We start from the raw sequence: 15504 nt of genomic DNA on the forward strand, positions 1-15504 counted from the left end.
GACTTTGTAAAAAATCAAATAAAATTATTAATTATTGGCACCCCTAAAGATTATTTTCAATAAAATCAAACAAAATAAAATCATCTTTTAGCAAATCGCCCTCTAGTGGCCTCCTGGGTGGAATGGTTTTCATATTTTCCTTTCCTTAATTAATAAACGTTCTTTTAACAAAAACGCTGAAAATGCGGTGTTTTTACGCCGTACGGTTTTGTGATATTTCAGTATTCTGGGATGTATTTAAAGTGTAAAATTGGGATGCAAATCCAAAATGGAATACATTTCAACTCTATATCTGACATGGTACAGGTGTCTTTTTTAAGCCAATTCCCAGTTTTATGCGGTGTATACTTTTGTTTCAAAGTCGATTTGTTTAAGACTACCAAGGAACACTGCGTGACCCTGATTTAGCCCAGTGCAGTAAAGTTCATCTCAGTTTAAGGAACTGTATTGTGTCCTTCCATGGCTTCCTGTTTCACTGGGGTATAAAAAATAGGTAACACGCATGGGGGACAAAACACCTCTCAAAACACCTCTCTCTACAACTGGATCCTGGACTTCCTGACGGGCCACCCCCAGGTGGTAAGGGTAGGTAACAACACATCCGCCACACTGATCCTCAACATGGGGGCCCCTAAGGGGTGTGTGCTCAGTCCCCTCCTGTACTCCACCCATGACTGCACGGCCAGGCACGACTCCAACACCGTCATTAACTTTGCCGAAGACACAACAGTGGTAGGCCTGATCACCAACACCGACGAGACAGCCTATAGGGAGGAGGTCAGAGACCTGGCCGTGAGGTGCCAGGACAACAACCTTTCCCTCAACATGATCAAGACAAAGGAGGTGATAATGGACTACAGGAAAAGGGAGACCCGGCAACGCCCCTATTCTCATCGACGGGGCTGTAGTGGAGCAGGTTGAGAGCTTCAAGTTCTTTGATGTCCACATCACCAACAAACTAACATGGTCCAAACACACCAAGGCAGTCATGAAGAGGGCACGACAAAACCTATTCCCCCTCAGGAGACTAAAAAGATTTGGCATGGGTCCTCAGATCCTCAAAACGTTCTACAGCTGCAACATCGAGAGCATCCTGACGGGTTGCATCACTGTCTAGTATGGCAACTGCTCGGCCTCCGAACGCAAGGCACTACAGAGGGTTGTGCATACGGCCCAGTACATGACTGGGGCCAAGCTTCCTGCCATTCAGGCCCTCTATACCAGCCGGTTTCAGAGGAAAGCCCTAAAAAGTGTCAAAGACTCCAGCCACCCCAGTCATAGACTGTTCAGAAGCTTATAAATAGCTTCTACCTCCAAGCCATACGACTCGAAAATAGAGCTCTCTTGGACAACTAAACCAGCGGTGGGTTTTGCAGTGGACGCAAAAAATAAGTACCAGTACCAGGACATTTTAGCCAAAAACCTGGTTTCCTCTGCCAAGAGGCCAAACATTGGGTGTAAGTGAATCTTCCAGTGAAACAATGACCCCAAGCACACATCAAAATCCACAAAGAAATGGTTATTTGTCCATAAAATCAGTCTCCACACTTGAACCTCCACACTTGAACCCCCAACCTGTTTTTTGAATTGACGAGGGAAGTCCGTGAGACCAAAGGATATCAAGGATCTGGAAAGATTCTGTATAGAGGAAGATTCTGAGATCCATCCCAGTGTGTTCTAGAATCTCCTAAAACATAGAAAAATGCTCAGTGTTGTTTTCCTACCAAGGGGAGGGTACACAATGTATTGGAAACAGGGGGGTCAATCATTTTGATGACTACCTTTTTTAGAGAAAAAATGATGACTTGGTAAACAAAATCTCTTTCTCTTAGCAATTGTATTGGTATAAAACAATATAAGTGTCCTTTTTGGGGGATACTTGTATTGTATTATATATTTCATAGTATTTTTTGCTCATCTTTATCAATGGTGCCAATAGTTTTGTAGGTGACTGTATATGACTCTTGGTTAGTGTTGTATTCAGCGTGTTCGTTAATACGGTTTGTGTTGTTGTATTCAGTGTGTTCGTTAGTAAGGTTTGTGTTGTTGTATTCAGTGTGTTTGTTAATAAGGTTTGTATTGTTGTATTCAGTGTGTTCGTTAATAAGGTTTGAATGTGTATATGTTGCTAACAGCAGTACGTTGTTTTGGTAGGGCACTGCAGGAGCAGCGGGACCCCCAGGCCCAGCAGGCCCAGCTGGAGTGGTGAGAGGAAATATTATCACCATCAATATGTCTCTTTTATTCTAATTTAAAAGGAACACATAGCATCTGCATCAAACCCTGGTTTATCTGCATGATTACATGGACTGTTAGCGTTGTGTTCTGGAAGTGTTATTTCTCAGATAAGGTTACTCATCACACTGTCTCTCTGTTATTTGTCTCTCTTTTTTCTCTCTATTTCTCCTCTCTCTGCTCTCTCTTCTGTCTCTCTGTCTCTCTCACACACTCTCTTCTCTTGCTCTTTTCTCTCTCTCTCTCTCTCTCCTCTCTCTCTCCACTCTCTCTTCTCTGTCTCTCTCCTCTCTCCCCCTCTCTTTCTTCTCTCTTCTCTCTCTCTCTCTAGAGTATACAAGGTGAGAAGGGCCAGGCAGGAGACAGAGGGCTACCAGGGATGGTTGGGCCAGCCGGACCCCCTGGTCATCCTGGAATGCAGGTCAGTACACACGCTCCTATTGTTTTAACACATATACTGCAGATATAGAACAGGATAGATAATCATGTCATGGAGATGTCTTGGTGCAACATATTCTTTATATTCCCCTCTTCTCTCTCTGTCCTTCTGTGTCTCAGGGAGAACCAGGCAGTGATGGAGCAACTGGTAAAGACGTGAGTAATTATTCTGATGTGGTGTTTGTCATCATTACAGAAACATGCATTCTGAGCCTTCCAGTAAATATGGTTTAAAGGTTTTCATGTACATGTAGCTAGCTGTGTTGTGAGTATACAGCCTCTTTATCTCACTAATCTGCGTTCACAGGGAGCACCTGGTCTGCCTGGAGACAATGGACAATGTGGTACAAAGGTAAGAGTCACTGCTGTGTGTGTGCATGCGTGTGCGTGTGTATGCGAGGAATACTATAGTAAACTGTAAATACTAATATCTGCAAAAACGCTACAGTAAAAAACAACCATATGTTAAAGTATGCAAAAATGCTGCAGTTTTTTAACTATAGTAATAGTACAATATTTATACCATACTGGACTATAGCAAGACTACAAATATTTATACCATACTTAACTATAGTAAGACTACAATATTTATACCATACTTAACTATAGTACTACTACAATATTTATACCATACTAATGTCACGATCGTCGAAAGGAGTAGACCAAGGTGCAGCGTGCGTAGAGTTCCACATATTTTTAATAAATCGAAATTCAATCAAACAAAAACAAACAAGTACAAACGAAATGTGAAGCTACTGGTGTGTACACAGGCACTGTAGAAAAGATCCCATAACTCACAAGGGGGATAATGGCTTCCTAAATATGATCCCCAATCAGAGACAACGATAAACAGTTGCCTCTGATTGGGAACCATATCAGGCCACCATATAAATACAATTCACCTAGATGACCCACCCTAGTCACTATCACGCTCCAACCATCATAGAGAATAAACAGCTTTCTATGGTCAGGGCGTGACAGTACCCCCCCCCCCCCCCAAAGGGTCCGGGTGGGCTGTCTACTGTCGGGGGCGGCACCGGTGCGGGGCGAAGTACCCACTCAGCTCGCAGATACATCATCCTCCATGGCGGCTCTGGTGCGGGGATCATCGCCGGAAGCTCCGGACCGTGGGTCGTCGTCGCAGGCACCAGACCGTGGATCGTCGCCGGATGCTGCGGACCGTAGATCATCGCAGGAGGCTCTGGACTGAGAACCCCTGCTGAAGGCTCCGGACTGGGAACTGTCGCCGGAAGCTCTGGACTGGGAGCTGTCGCCAGAAGCTCTGGACTGGGAACTGTCACCGGAAGCTCTGGACTGGGAACTGTCGCCGGAAGCTCTGGACTGGGAACTGTCTCCGGAAGCTCTGGATTGGGAACTGTCGCCGGAAGCTCCGGACTAGGAACTGTCGTCGGAAGCTCTGGACTGGGAGCTGTCGCCAGGAACTCTGGACTGGGAACTGTCGCCAGAAGCTCTGGACTGTGGAGGCGCACTGGAGGCCTGATGCGTGGGACCGGTACAGGTGGCACCGGGTTGATGACACGCACCTCAGGGCGAGTGCGGGGAAGAGGCACAGGCCGTACTGGACTGTGGAGGCGCACTTGAGGGAGAGTGCGAGGAGTTGGCACAGGACGCACTGTGTTGTGAAGATGCACTGGAGACCTGGTGTGTATAGCCGGCATCAATTATTCCGGAATTTTAACACACTTCTCAGAATGAGTACGGGGAGCTGACTCAGGTGGCACCAAACTGAAAACTTTCCTTTATTCCAAATCCGTGCATCCTCCACCAACTTAACAACTCTCCTTCTCCCAGACTGGCTCTAGTTCACTCCTCGGCTCCGCCGACTGCTCCATGTGGCCTACCTCCCCGACTTCGTCGCTGTCCCTCCTTCACTGCTTCCGTCTGCCTCCATGGCAGGCTCCTCTCTCCTGCTATTATGTCGTCCCAAGTCCAGGATGTTCTCTCCCTAATCTCCTCCACAGACCAGGATGCCATTACCTCCAGGGCACGCTGCTTGGTCCGTTGTTGGTGGGATCTTCTGTCACGATCGTCGTAATGAGTGGACCAAGGTGTAGTGTGATAGGTGTACATATTACTTTATTAAATGAACACCGAACAAAAACAACTAAATACCAAACGAAACGTGAAGCTACTGGTGTGCACACAGGCAACTAACTGTAGACAAGATCCCACAACTCACAATGGGGAAAATGGCTACATAAATACGATCCCCAATCAGAGACAACGATAAACAGCTGCCTCTGATTGGGAATCATATCAGGCCAACATAGAAATACAATTCACCTAGATGACCCACCCTAGTCACTATCACGTCCCAACCAACATAGAGAATAAACAGCTTTCTATGGTCAGGGCGTGACAACTAAACTATAGTAATACTACAATATTTATACCATACTAAACTATAGTAATACTACAATATTTATACCATACTAAACTATAGTAATACTACAATATGTATACCATACTAAACTATAGTAATACTACAATATGTATACCATACTAAACTACAGTAATACTACAATATTTATACCATACTAAACTACAGTAATACTACAATATTTATACCATACTAAACTATAGTAATACTGCAATATTTATACCATAGTTAACTATAGTAATTATTCATGTGGGCTGGTTACCTCAGATATGGCCTCCACTACTAAAGAGTATTATGGGAGGGTAGTCCATGGGCTGAGGGCTGTAGTCCTGGCCAGGATCCTGTTCTGAGCACTCTCTGTTATTCTGGCTTATTCAGCAAACTCCCTGAACTCCGACATCAGACATCAGTTGTGTCCCAAATAGCACCCATTTCCTATATAGTGCACTACCATTAACCAGAGCCGTATGGGCCCTGTTTAAAAGTAGTGCACTATAAAGTGGATAGGTTGCCATTTGGGACATATCCATCACTTGATGAAGCTCCTTTTGGCATGGTTGTCCACATTCACCTCAAATACCCTACTTTCCCTGGCAATACCTCATTTTACTAACTTAGCCCTCCTGTCCCTCTACACTGAAATCCTCTACACTAGATACAGTGTAGTGACTGTAGTCCTCTACACTAGATACAGTAACTGTAGTCCTCTACACTAGATACAGTACAGTAACTGTAGTCCTCTACACTAGATACAGTAACTGTAGTCCTCTACACTAGATACAGTAACTGTAGTCCTCTACACCAGATACAGTACAGTAACTGTAGTCCTCTACACTAGATACAGTAACTGTAGTCCTCTACACTAGATACAGTAACTGTAGTCCTCTACACTAGATACAGTAACTGTAGTCCTTTACACCAGATACAGTACAGTAACTGTAGTCCTCTACACTAGATACAGTACAGTAACTGTAGTCCTCTACACTAGATACAGTAACTGTAGTCCTCTACACTAGATACAGTAACTGTAGTCCTCTACACTAGATACAGTAACTGTAGTCCTCTACACTAGATACAGTAACTGTAGTCCTCTACACTAGATACAGTACAGTAACTGTCGTCCTCAACACTAGATACAATACAGTAACTGTAGTCCTCTACACTAGATACAGTACAGTAACTGTAGTCCTCTACACTAGATACAGTACAGTAACTGTAGTCCTCTACACTAGATACAGTAACTGTAGTCCTCTACACCAGATACAGTAACTGTAGTCCTCTACACGAGATACAGTAACTGTAGTCCTCTACACTAGATACAGTACAGTAACTGTCGTCCTCAACACTAGATACAGTACAGTAACTGTAGTCCTCTACACTAGATACAGTAACTGTAGTCCTCTACACCAGATACAGTACAGTAACTGTAGTCCTCTACACTAGATACAGTAACTGTAGTCCTCTACACTAGATAGAGTAACTGTAGTCCTATACACTAGATACAGTAACTGTAGTCCTCTACACTAGATACAGTACAGTAACTGTAGTCCTCTACACTAGATACAGTAACTGTAGTCCTCTACACTAGATACAGTAACTGTAGTCCTCTACACTAGATACAGTAACTGTAGTCCTCTACACTAGATACAGTACAGTAACTGTCGTCCTCTACACTAGATACATTACAGTAACTGTAGTCCTCTACACTAGATACAGTACAGTAACTGTAGTCCTCTACACTAGATACAGTAACTGTAGTCCTCTACACTAGATACAGTAGCTGTAGTCCTCTACACGAGATACAGTACAGTAACTGTAGTCCTCTACACTAGATACAGTAACTGTAGTCCTCTACACTAGATACAGTAACTGTAGTCCTCTACACCAGATACAGTACAGTAACTGTAGTCCTCTACACTAGATACAGTAACTGTAGTCCTCTACACTAGATACAGTAACTGTAGTCCTCTACACTAGATACAGTAACTGTAGTCCTTTACACCAGATACAGTACAGTAACTGTAGTCCTCTACACTAGATACAGTACAGTAACTGTAGTCCTCTACACTAGATACAGTAACTGTAGTCCTCTACACTAGATACAGTAACTGTAGTCCTCTACACTAGATACAGTAACTGTAGTCCTCTACACCAGATACAGTACAGTAACTGTAGTCCTCTACACTAGATACAGTAACTGTAGTCCTCTACACTAGATACAGTACAGTAACTGTAGTCCTCTACACTAGATACAGTAACTGTAGTCCTCTACACTAGATACAGTAACTGTAGTCCTCTACACTAGATACAGTAACTGTAGTCCTCTACACTAGATACAGTACAGTAACTGTCGTCCTCAACACTAGATACAATACAGTAACTGTAGTCCTCTACACTAGATACAGTACAGTAACTGTAGTCCTCTACACTAGATACAGTACAGTAACTGTAGTCCTCTACACTAGATACAGTAACTGTAGTCCTCTACACCAGATACAGTAACTGTAGTCCTCTACACGAGATACAGTAACTGTAGTCCTCTACACTAGATACAGTACAGTAACTGTCGTCCTCAACACTAGATACAGTACAGTAACTGTAGTCCTCTACACTAGATACAGTAACTGTAGTCCTCTACACCAGATACAGTACAGTAACTGTAGTCCTCTACACTAGATACAGTAACTGTAGTCCTCTACACTAGATAGAGTAACTGTAGTCCTATACACTAGATACAGTAACTGTAGTCCTCTACACTAGATACAGTACAGTAACTGTAGTCCTCTACACTAGATACAGTAACTGTAGTCCTCTACACTAGATACAGTAACTGTAGTCCTCTACACTAGATACAGTAACTGTAGTCCTCTACACTAGATACAGTACAGTAACTGTAGTCCTCTACACTAGATACAGTAACTGTAGTCCTCTACACTAGATACAGTAACTGTAGTCCTCTACACTAGATACAGTAACTGTAGTCCTCTACACTAGATACAGTACAGTAACTGTAGTCCTCTACACTAGATACAGTAACTGTAGTCCTCTACACTAGATACAGTAACTGTAGTCCTCTACACTAGATACAGTACAGTAACTGTAGTCCTCTACACTAGATACAGTACAGTAACTGTAGTCCTCTACACTAGATACAGTAACTGTAGTTCTCTACACTAGATACAGTAACTGTAGTCCTCTACACCAGATACAGTAACTGTAGTCCTATACACTAGATACAGTAACTGTAGTCCTCTACACTAGATACAGTAACTATAGTCCTCTACACTAGATACAGTAACTGTAGTCCTCTACACTAGATACAGTAACTGTAGTCCTCTACACTAGATACAGTAACTGTAGTCCTCTACACTAGATACAGTAACTGTAGTCCTCTACACTAGATACAGTACAGTAACTGTAGTCCTCTACACTAGATACAGTAACTGTAGTCCTCTACACTAGATACAGTAACTGTAGTCCTCTACACTAGATACAGTAACTGTAGTCCTCTACACTAGATACAGTACAGTAACTGTAGTCCTCTACACTAGATACAATAACTGTAGTCCTCTACACCAGATACAGTAACTGTAGTCCTCTACACTAGATACAGTACAGTAACTGTAGTCCTCTACACTAGATACAGTACAGTAACTGTAGTCCTCTACACTAGATACAGTAACTGTAGTCCTCTACACTAGATACAGTACAGTAACTGTAGTCCTCTACACTAGATACAGTACAGTAACTGTAGTCCTCTACACCAGATACAGTAACTGTAGTCCTCTACACTAGATACAGTAACTGTAGTCCTCTACACTAGATACAGTACAGTAACTGTAGTCCTCTACACCAGATACAGTAACTGTAGTCCTCTACACTAGAGACAGTACCTGTAGTCCTCTACACTAGATACAGTACATTAACTGTAATCCTCTACACTAGATACAGTAGCTGTAGTCCTCTACACTAGATACAGTACAGTAACTGTAGTCCTCTACACTAGATACAGTACAGTAACTGTAGTCCTCTACACTAGATACAGTACAGTAACTGTAGTCCTCTACACCAGATACAGTAACTGTAGTCCTCTACACTAGATACAGTACAGTAACTGTAGTCCTCTACACTAGATACAGTAACTGTAGTCCTCTACACTAGATACAGTAACTGTAGTCCTCTACACTAGATACAGTAACTGTAGTCCTCTACACTAGATACAGTATAGTAGCTGTAGTCCTCTACACTAGATACAGTACAGTAACTGTAGTCCTCTACACTAGATACAGTAACTGTAGTCCTCTACACTAGATACAGTTCAGTAACTGTAGTCCTCTACACTAGATACAGTACAGTAACTGTAGTCCTCTACACTAGATACAGTACAGTAACTGTAGTCCTCTACACTAGATACAGTAACTGTAGTCCTCTACACTAGATACAGTAACTGTAGTCCTCTACACTAGATACAGTAACTGTAGTCCTCTACACTAGATACAGTAACTGTAGTCCTCTACACTAGATACAGTAACTGTAGTCCTCTACACTAGATACAGTACAGTAACTGTAGTCCTCTACACTAGATACAGTACAGTAACTGTAGTCCTCTACACCAGATACAGTAACTGTAGTCCTATACACTAGATACAGTAACTGTAGTCCTCTACACTAGATACAGTACAGTAACTGTAGTCCTCTACACTAGATACAGTAACTGTAGTCCTCTACACTAGATACAGTACAGTAACTGTAGTCCTCTACACTAGATACACTAACTGTAGTCCTCTACACTAGATACAGTAACTGTAGTCCTCTACACTAGATGCAGTACAGTAACTGTAGTCCTCTACACTAGATACAGTAACTGTAGTCCTCTACACGAGATACAGTAACTGTAGTCCTCTACACTAGATACAGTAACTGTAGTCCTCTACACTAGATACAGTAACTGTAGTCCTCTACACTAGATACAGTACAGTAACTGTAGTCCTCTACACTAGATACAGTAACTGTAGTCCTCTACACTAGATACAGTACAGTAACTGTAGTCCTCTACACTAGATACAGTAACTGTAGTCCTCTACACTAGATACAGTAACTGTAGTCCTCTACACTAGATACAGTACAGTAACTGTAGTCCTCTACACTAGATACAGTACAGTAACTGTAGTCCTCTACACCAGATACAGTAACTGTAGTCCTATACACTAGATACAGTAACTGTAGTCCTCTACACTAGATACAGTACAGTAACTGTAGTCCTCTACACTAGATACAGTACAGTAACTGTAGTCCTCTACACTAGATACAGTACAGTAACTGTAGTCCTCTACACTAGATACAATAACTGTAGTCCTCTACACTAGATACAGTACAGTAACTGTAGTCCTCTACACCAGATACAGTAACTGTAGTCCTCTACACTAGATACAGTAACTGTAGTCCTCTACACTAGATACAGTAACTGTAGTCCTCTACACCAGATACAGTAACTGTAGTCCTCTACACTAGATACAGTAACTGTAGTCCTCTACACGAGATACATTAACTGTAGTCCTCTACACTAGATACAGTACAGTAACTGTAGTCCTATACACTAGATACAGTAACTGTCGTCCTCAGCACTAGATACAGTACAGTAACTGTAGTCCTCTACACTAGATACAGTAACTGTAGTCCTCTACACTAGATACAGTACAGTAACTGTCGTCCTCTACACTAGATACATTACAGTAACTGTAGTCCTCTACACTAGATACAGTACAGTAACTGTAATCCTCTACACTAGATACAGTAGCTGTAGTCCTCTACACTAGATACAGTACAGTAACTGTAGTCCTCTACACTAGATACAGTACAGTAACTGTAGTCCTCTACACTAGATACAGTACAGTAACTGTAGTCCTCTACACTAGATACAGTAACTGTAGTCCTCTACACTAGATACAGTACAGTAACTGTAGTCCTCTACACCAGATACAGTAACTGTAGTCCTCTACACCAGATACAGTAACTGTAGTCCTCTACACTAGATACAGTAACTGTAGTCCTCTACACTAGATACAGTACAGTAACTGTAGTCCTATACACTAGATACAGTAACTGTAGTCCTCTACACTAGATACAGTACAGTAACTGTAGTCCTATACACTAGATACAGTAACTGTCGTCCTCAACACTAGATACAGTACAGTAACTGTAGTCCTCTACACTAGATACAGTAACTGTAGTCCTCTACACTAGATACAGTACAGTAACTGTCGTCCTCTACACTAGATACATTACAGTAACTGTAGTCCTCTACACTAGATACAGTACAGTAACTGTAGTCCTCTACACTAGATACAGTAACTGTAGTCCTCTACACTAGATACAGTAGCTGTAGTCCTCTACACGAGATACAGTACAGTAACTGTAGTCCTCTACACTAGATACATTACAGTAACTGTAGTCCTCTACACTAGATACAGTAACTGTAGTCCTCTACACTAGATACAGTAACTGTAGTCCTCTACACTAGATACAGTACAGTAACTGTAGTCCTCTACACTAGATACAGTAACTGTAGTCCTCTACACTAGATACAGTAACTGTAGTCCTCTACACTAGATACAGTACAGTAACTGTAGTCCTCTACACTAGATACAGTAACTGTAGTCCTCTACACTAGATACAGTACAGTAACTGTAGTCCTCTACACTAGATACAGTAACTGTAGTCCTTGTAGTCCTCTACACTAGATACAGTAACTGTAGTCCTCTACACTAGATACAGTAACTGTAGTCCTCTACACTAGATACAGTAACTGTAGTCCTCTACACTAGATACAGTACAGTAACTGTAGTCCTCTACACTAGATACAGTACAGTAACTGTAGTCCTCTACACTAGATACAGTAACTGTAGTCCTCTACACTAGATACAGTAACTGTAGTCCTCTACACTAGATACAGTACAGTAACTGTAGTCCTCTACACTAGATACAGTACAGTAACTGTAGTCCTCTACACTAGATACAGTAACTGTAGTCCTCTACACTAGATACAGTAACTGTAGTCCTCTACACTAGATACAGTAAATGTAGTCCTCTACACTAGATACAGTACAGTAACTGTAGTCCTCTACACCAGATACAGTAACTGTAGTCCTCTACACTAGATACAGTACAGTAACTGTAGTCCTCTACACTAGATACAGTAACTGTAGTCCTCTACACTAGATACAGTAACTGTAGTCCTCTACACTAGATACAGTACAGTAACTGTAGTCCTCTACACTAGATACAGTAACTGTAGTCCTCTACACTAGATACAGTACAGTAACTGTAGTCCTCTATACTAGATACAGTAACTGTTGTCCTCTACACTAGATACAGTAACTGTAGTCCTCTACACCAGATACAGTAACTGTAGTCCTCTACACTAGATACAGTAACTGTAGTCCTCTACACTAGATACAGTACAGTAACTGTAGTCCTCTACACTAGATACAGTAACTGTAGTCCTCTACACCAGATACAGTAACTGTAGTCCTATACACTAGATACAGTAACTGTAGTCCTCTACACTAGATACAGTGCAGTAACCAATATAGTTATTCTCTATCCCCTGGATAATGCTATTTACTGTGGGAGCGGAGACATTAGATGAGGTGATTTGTCATTGTGGCAGGAAGGCTTTGTCATGGCTTTTAACTATAGTAGTACAGATTACAGAGGAGAATCTCTTCTTCTTCTTCCTCTTCTTCTGCTCTCTATTTCATCAGTCGGCTCCAGTGTCCGGTGGTGACATGTAAACGCTAGCCCTCCATAATGGCCAGCTTTGTTTCACATAAATCACACATGTCTGTCTCAGGATGTTGTTTACAGTGTGTTGGCTAGGCTCCATACAGAGTGTGTTTACTGAGTCTGGGAGGCTGTTCATCCCACACTGCACCCTATTCCCTTTGGGCCCCGGTCAAAAGTAGTGCACTACATCGGGAATAGGGTGCCATTTGGGATACGATCCTGTGTGTTTTTATTGTGTAGAAGGAACGAATACGCTAGAGGCTGGGTCGGGCCTGATTACAATCTAAAGTGGACATTGCCCCCTTGTTGACTCTCCTTCAAGGGTCTGACAGGAATAGGTTCAAATCCAATTGTATTAGTCACATGCGCGAAATACAACAGTGAAATGCTTACATACGGGCCCCTAACCAACAATGCAGTTTCAAAAAAATATGGATAAGAGTAAGAGATAAAAGTAATAAGTAATTGACGAGCAGCAATAAAGTAAAAAAGCGAGACTATATACAGGGGGGTACCGGTACAGAGTCCATGTGCGGGCACTGCAAATTGCCTGGGGTAGCCCTTTGATTAGCTGTTCAGGAGTCTTATGGCTTCGGTGTAGAAGCTGTTTAGAAGCCTCTTGGACCTAGTCTTGGCGCTCCGGTACCGCTTGCCGTGCGGTAGCAGAAAGAACAGTCTATGACTAGGGTGGCTGGAGTCTTTGATAATTTGTAGGGCCTTCCTCTGACACCGCCTGGATGGCAGGAAGCTTGGACCCTGTGATGTACTGGGCTGTTCGCACTACCCTCTGTAGTGCCTTGTTGTCGGAGGCCGAGCAGTTGCCATACCAGGCGGTGATGCAACCAGTCAGGATGCTCTCGATGGTGCAGCTGAAGAACCTTTTGAGGATCTGAGGACCCATGCCAAATCTTTTCAGTCCCCTGAGGGGGAATAGGTTTTGTCGTGCCCTCTTCAAGACTGTCTTGGTGTGCTTGGACCATGTTAGTTTGTTGCTGATGTGGACACCAAAGAACTTGAAGCTCTTCCAGCTCTTCCACTACAGCCCCGTCGATTAGAATGGGGGTGTGCTTTGTCCTCATTTTCCTGTAGTCCACAATCATCTCCTTTGTCTTGATCACGTTGAGCGAGAGGTTGTTGTCCTGGCACCACACGGCCAGGTCTCTGACCTCCTCCCTATAGGCTGTCTCGTCGTTGTCGGTAATCAGGCCTACCACTGTTTTGTCATCAGCTAACTTAATGATGGTGTTGGAGTTGTGCCTGGCCGTGCAGTCATGAGTGAACAGGGAGTACAGGAGGGGACTGAGCACGCACCCCTGAGGGGTTGGTGGAAACAGTTTGATAGAAGTTGGATTGTGGAAGATACAAGAGTGTCATTGTGCAGGAGTTCATCTTTGCAATCTTCAATGTAAAACACTGCTGTCGGTGGTCGAACAGTACTCTTCAGTGATTGGATGTCTAACTAACTCACTACCTCTCACCCCTCTTCTCTCTTCTTCTCTCCTCTTTTCTGACTCACTCTCCCGCTCTTTCTCTCAGGGTGAGCCAGGTGCCCCAGGTCAGAGGGGTACCCCAGGGGAGCGAGGTCGCCCCGGACCCCCTGGTGGAGGGGGGTACTCCTCCAAAGCTGATACCCCAGTGATGGGCCCAGTGGGACCCAGGGGAGAGAGGGGCACCCCGGGCTCACCAGGACCTTCAGGGTCCACTGGACCTCCAGGAATACCAGGCAACGAGGTGAGACCTTAGCTACTAAGGTGAATTGCCTCGATTATGAATTGATTACTAGTTATGTTCGTGTTTGTTCCACAATGTCTAATGGAACACAAAACCAACAGTTTGTCAAAAGACTAAAACCCAAAAGTGGTGGTTAGGTCTTCTCTTATGTCTCTCTTTCTCTCTCTCTCACTAATCCACAGCCTGTGGTCAACTATGACAACATCAAGGACTTCATTCGCCAGCAGGTCATCAAGATATTTGATGGTGAGAACATGGTCTTATTTTAGTTTAAGTTTATCACCAATACTTTATATCTGCCCGTATTTCCTAATTGAGCAGTGGCAGAGAAAGGAAACAGCTTTATTGAATATTAGGTGGTTTATCAACTGGAGTTGTACTGTATCCCCCTACAGAGAGGATGGCCTACTTCATGTCTCGTATGCAGCAGCCACAAGAAGTATCGTCCCCCGGTCGTCCTGGCCCCCCAGGGAAGGATGGTAACCCAGGTAGAAATGGGTCTCCAGGGGCCCCGGGTCAGCCAGGACAGATAGGCAGAGAGGGCCGCCAAGGAGTCCTGGGACCACAGGGTGAGTCTAGAATTCACTTGATTCCTTTTGTCGTAACTCCTGAATACCATGGTCATGATAAATACATAGGAGATCATGAACAGTTAATACAAGTGATGTCAGCTTAGCGTAACATAAAGGTTAGCTCCTCTCTCAAGTGATGTCCTCTGTCGTGTCTGCAGGTCCACGAGGTCTGAAGGGAGAGAAAGGTGACAAGGGTGTAGGGGAGATGGGTGACAGTGGACCCCCAGGAGCACCAGGTGAGACGCCACATCAGCCTGTTGAAATGTTTAACTCTTCACTATCCTGCCAAAGCTTCATTAAGTTAGTTCTTTCAACTGCTCTGCTCTTTTATAGTCACTGTGT

General features: G+C 43.3%; 1 protein-coding gene across 4 annotated transcripts in view; it reads left to right on the forward strand.

Annotated features, from left to right (window-relative positions):
- The window catches only part of LOC139392412 (collagen alpha-1(XVI) chain-like), a 161143-nt gene that overhangs the window by 143143 nt on the left and 2496 nt on the right, over nt 1-15504 (forward strand). For all 4 annotated transcript variants that reach the window (XM_071140386.1, XM_071140388.1, XM_071140385.1 and 1 more), the window contains 8 exons: nt 2155-2205; nt 2567-2656; nt 2794-2829; nt 2981-3025; nt 14396-14590; nt 14773-14836; nt 14986-15159; nt 15321-15398. In XM_071140386.1, coding sequence (XP_070996487.1) covers nt 2155-2205; nt 2567-2656; nt 2794-2829; nt 2981-3025; nt 14396-14590; nt 14773-14836; nt 14986-15159; nt 15321-15398 — 733 coding nt within the window. The remainder of the gene's footprint in view (nt 1-2154; nt 2206-2566; nt 2657-2793; nt 2830-2980; nt 3026-14395; nt 14591-14772; nt 14837-14985; nt 15160-15320; nt 15399-15504) is intronic.

The sequence above is a fragment of the Oncorhynchus clarkii genome, chromosome 32 (assembly GCF_045791955.1).
Source record: "Oncorhynchus clarkii lewisi isolate Uvic-CL-2024 chromosome 32, UVic_Ocla_1.0, whole genome shotgun sequence".
NCBI lineage: Eukaryota > Metazoa > Chordata > Actinopteri > Salmoniformes > Salmonidae > Oncorhynchus > Oncorhynchus clarkii.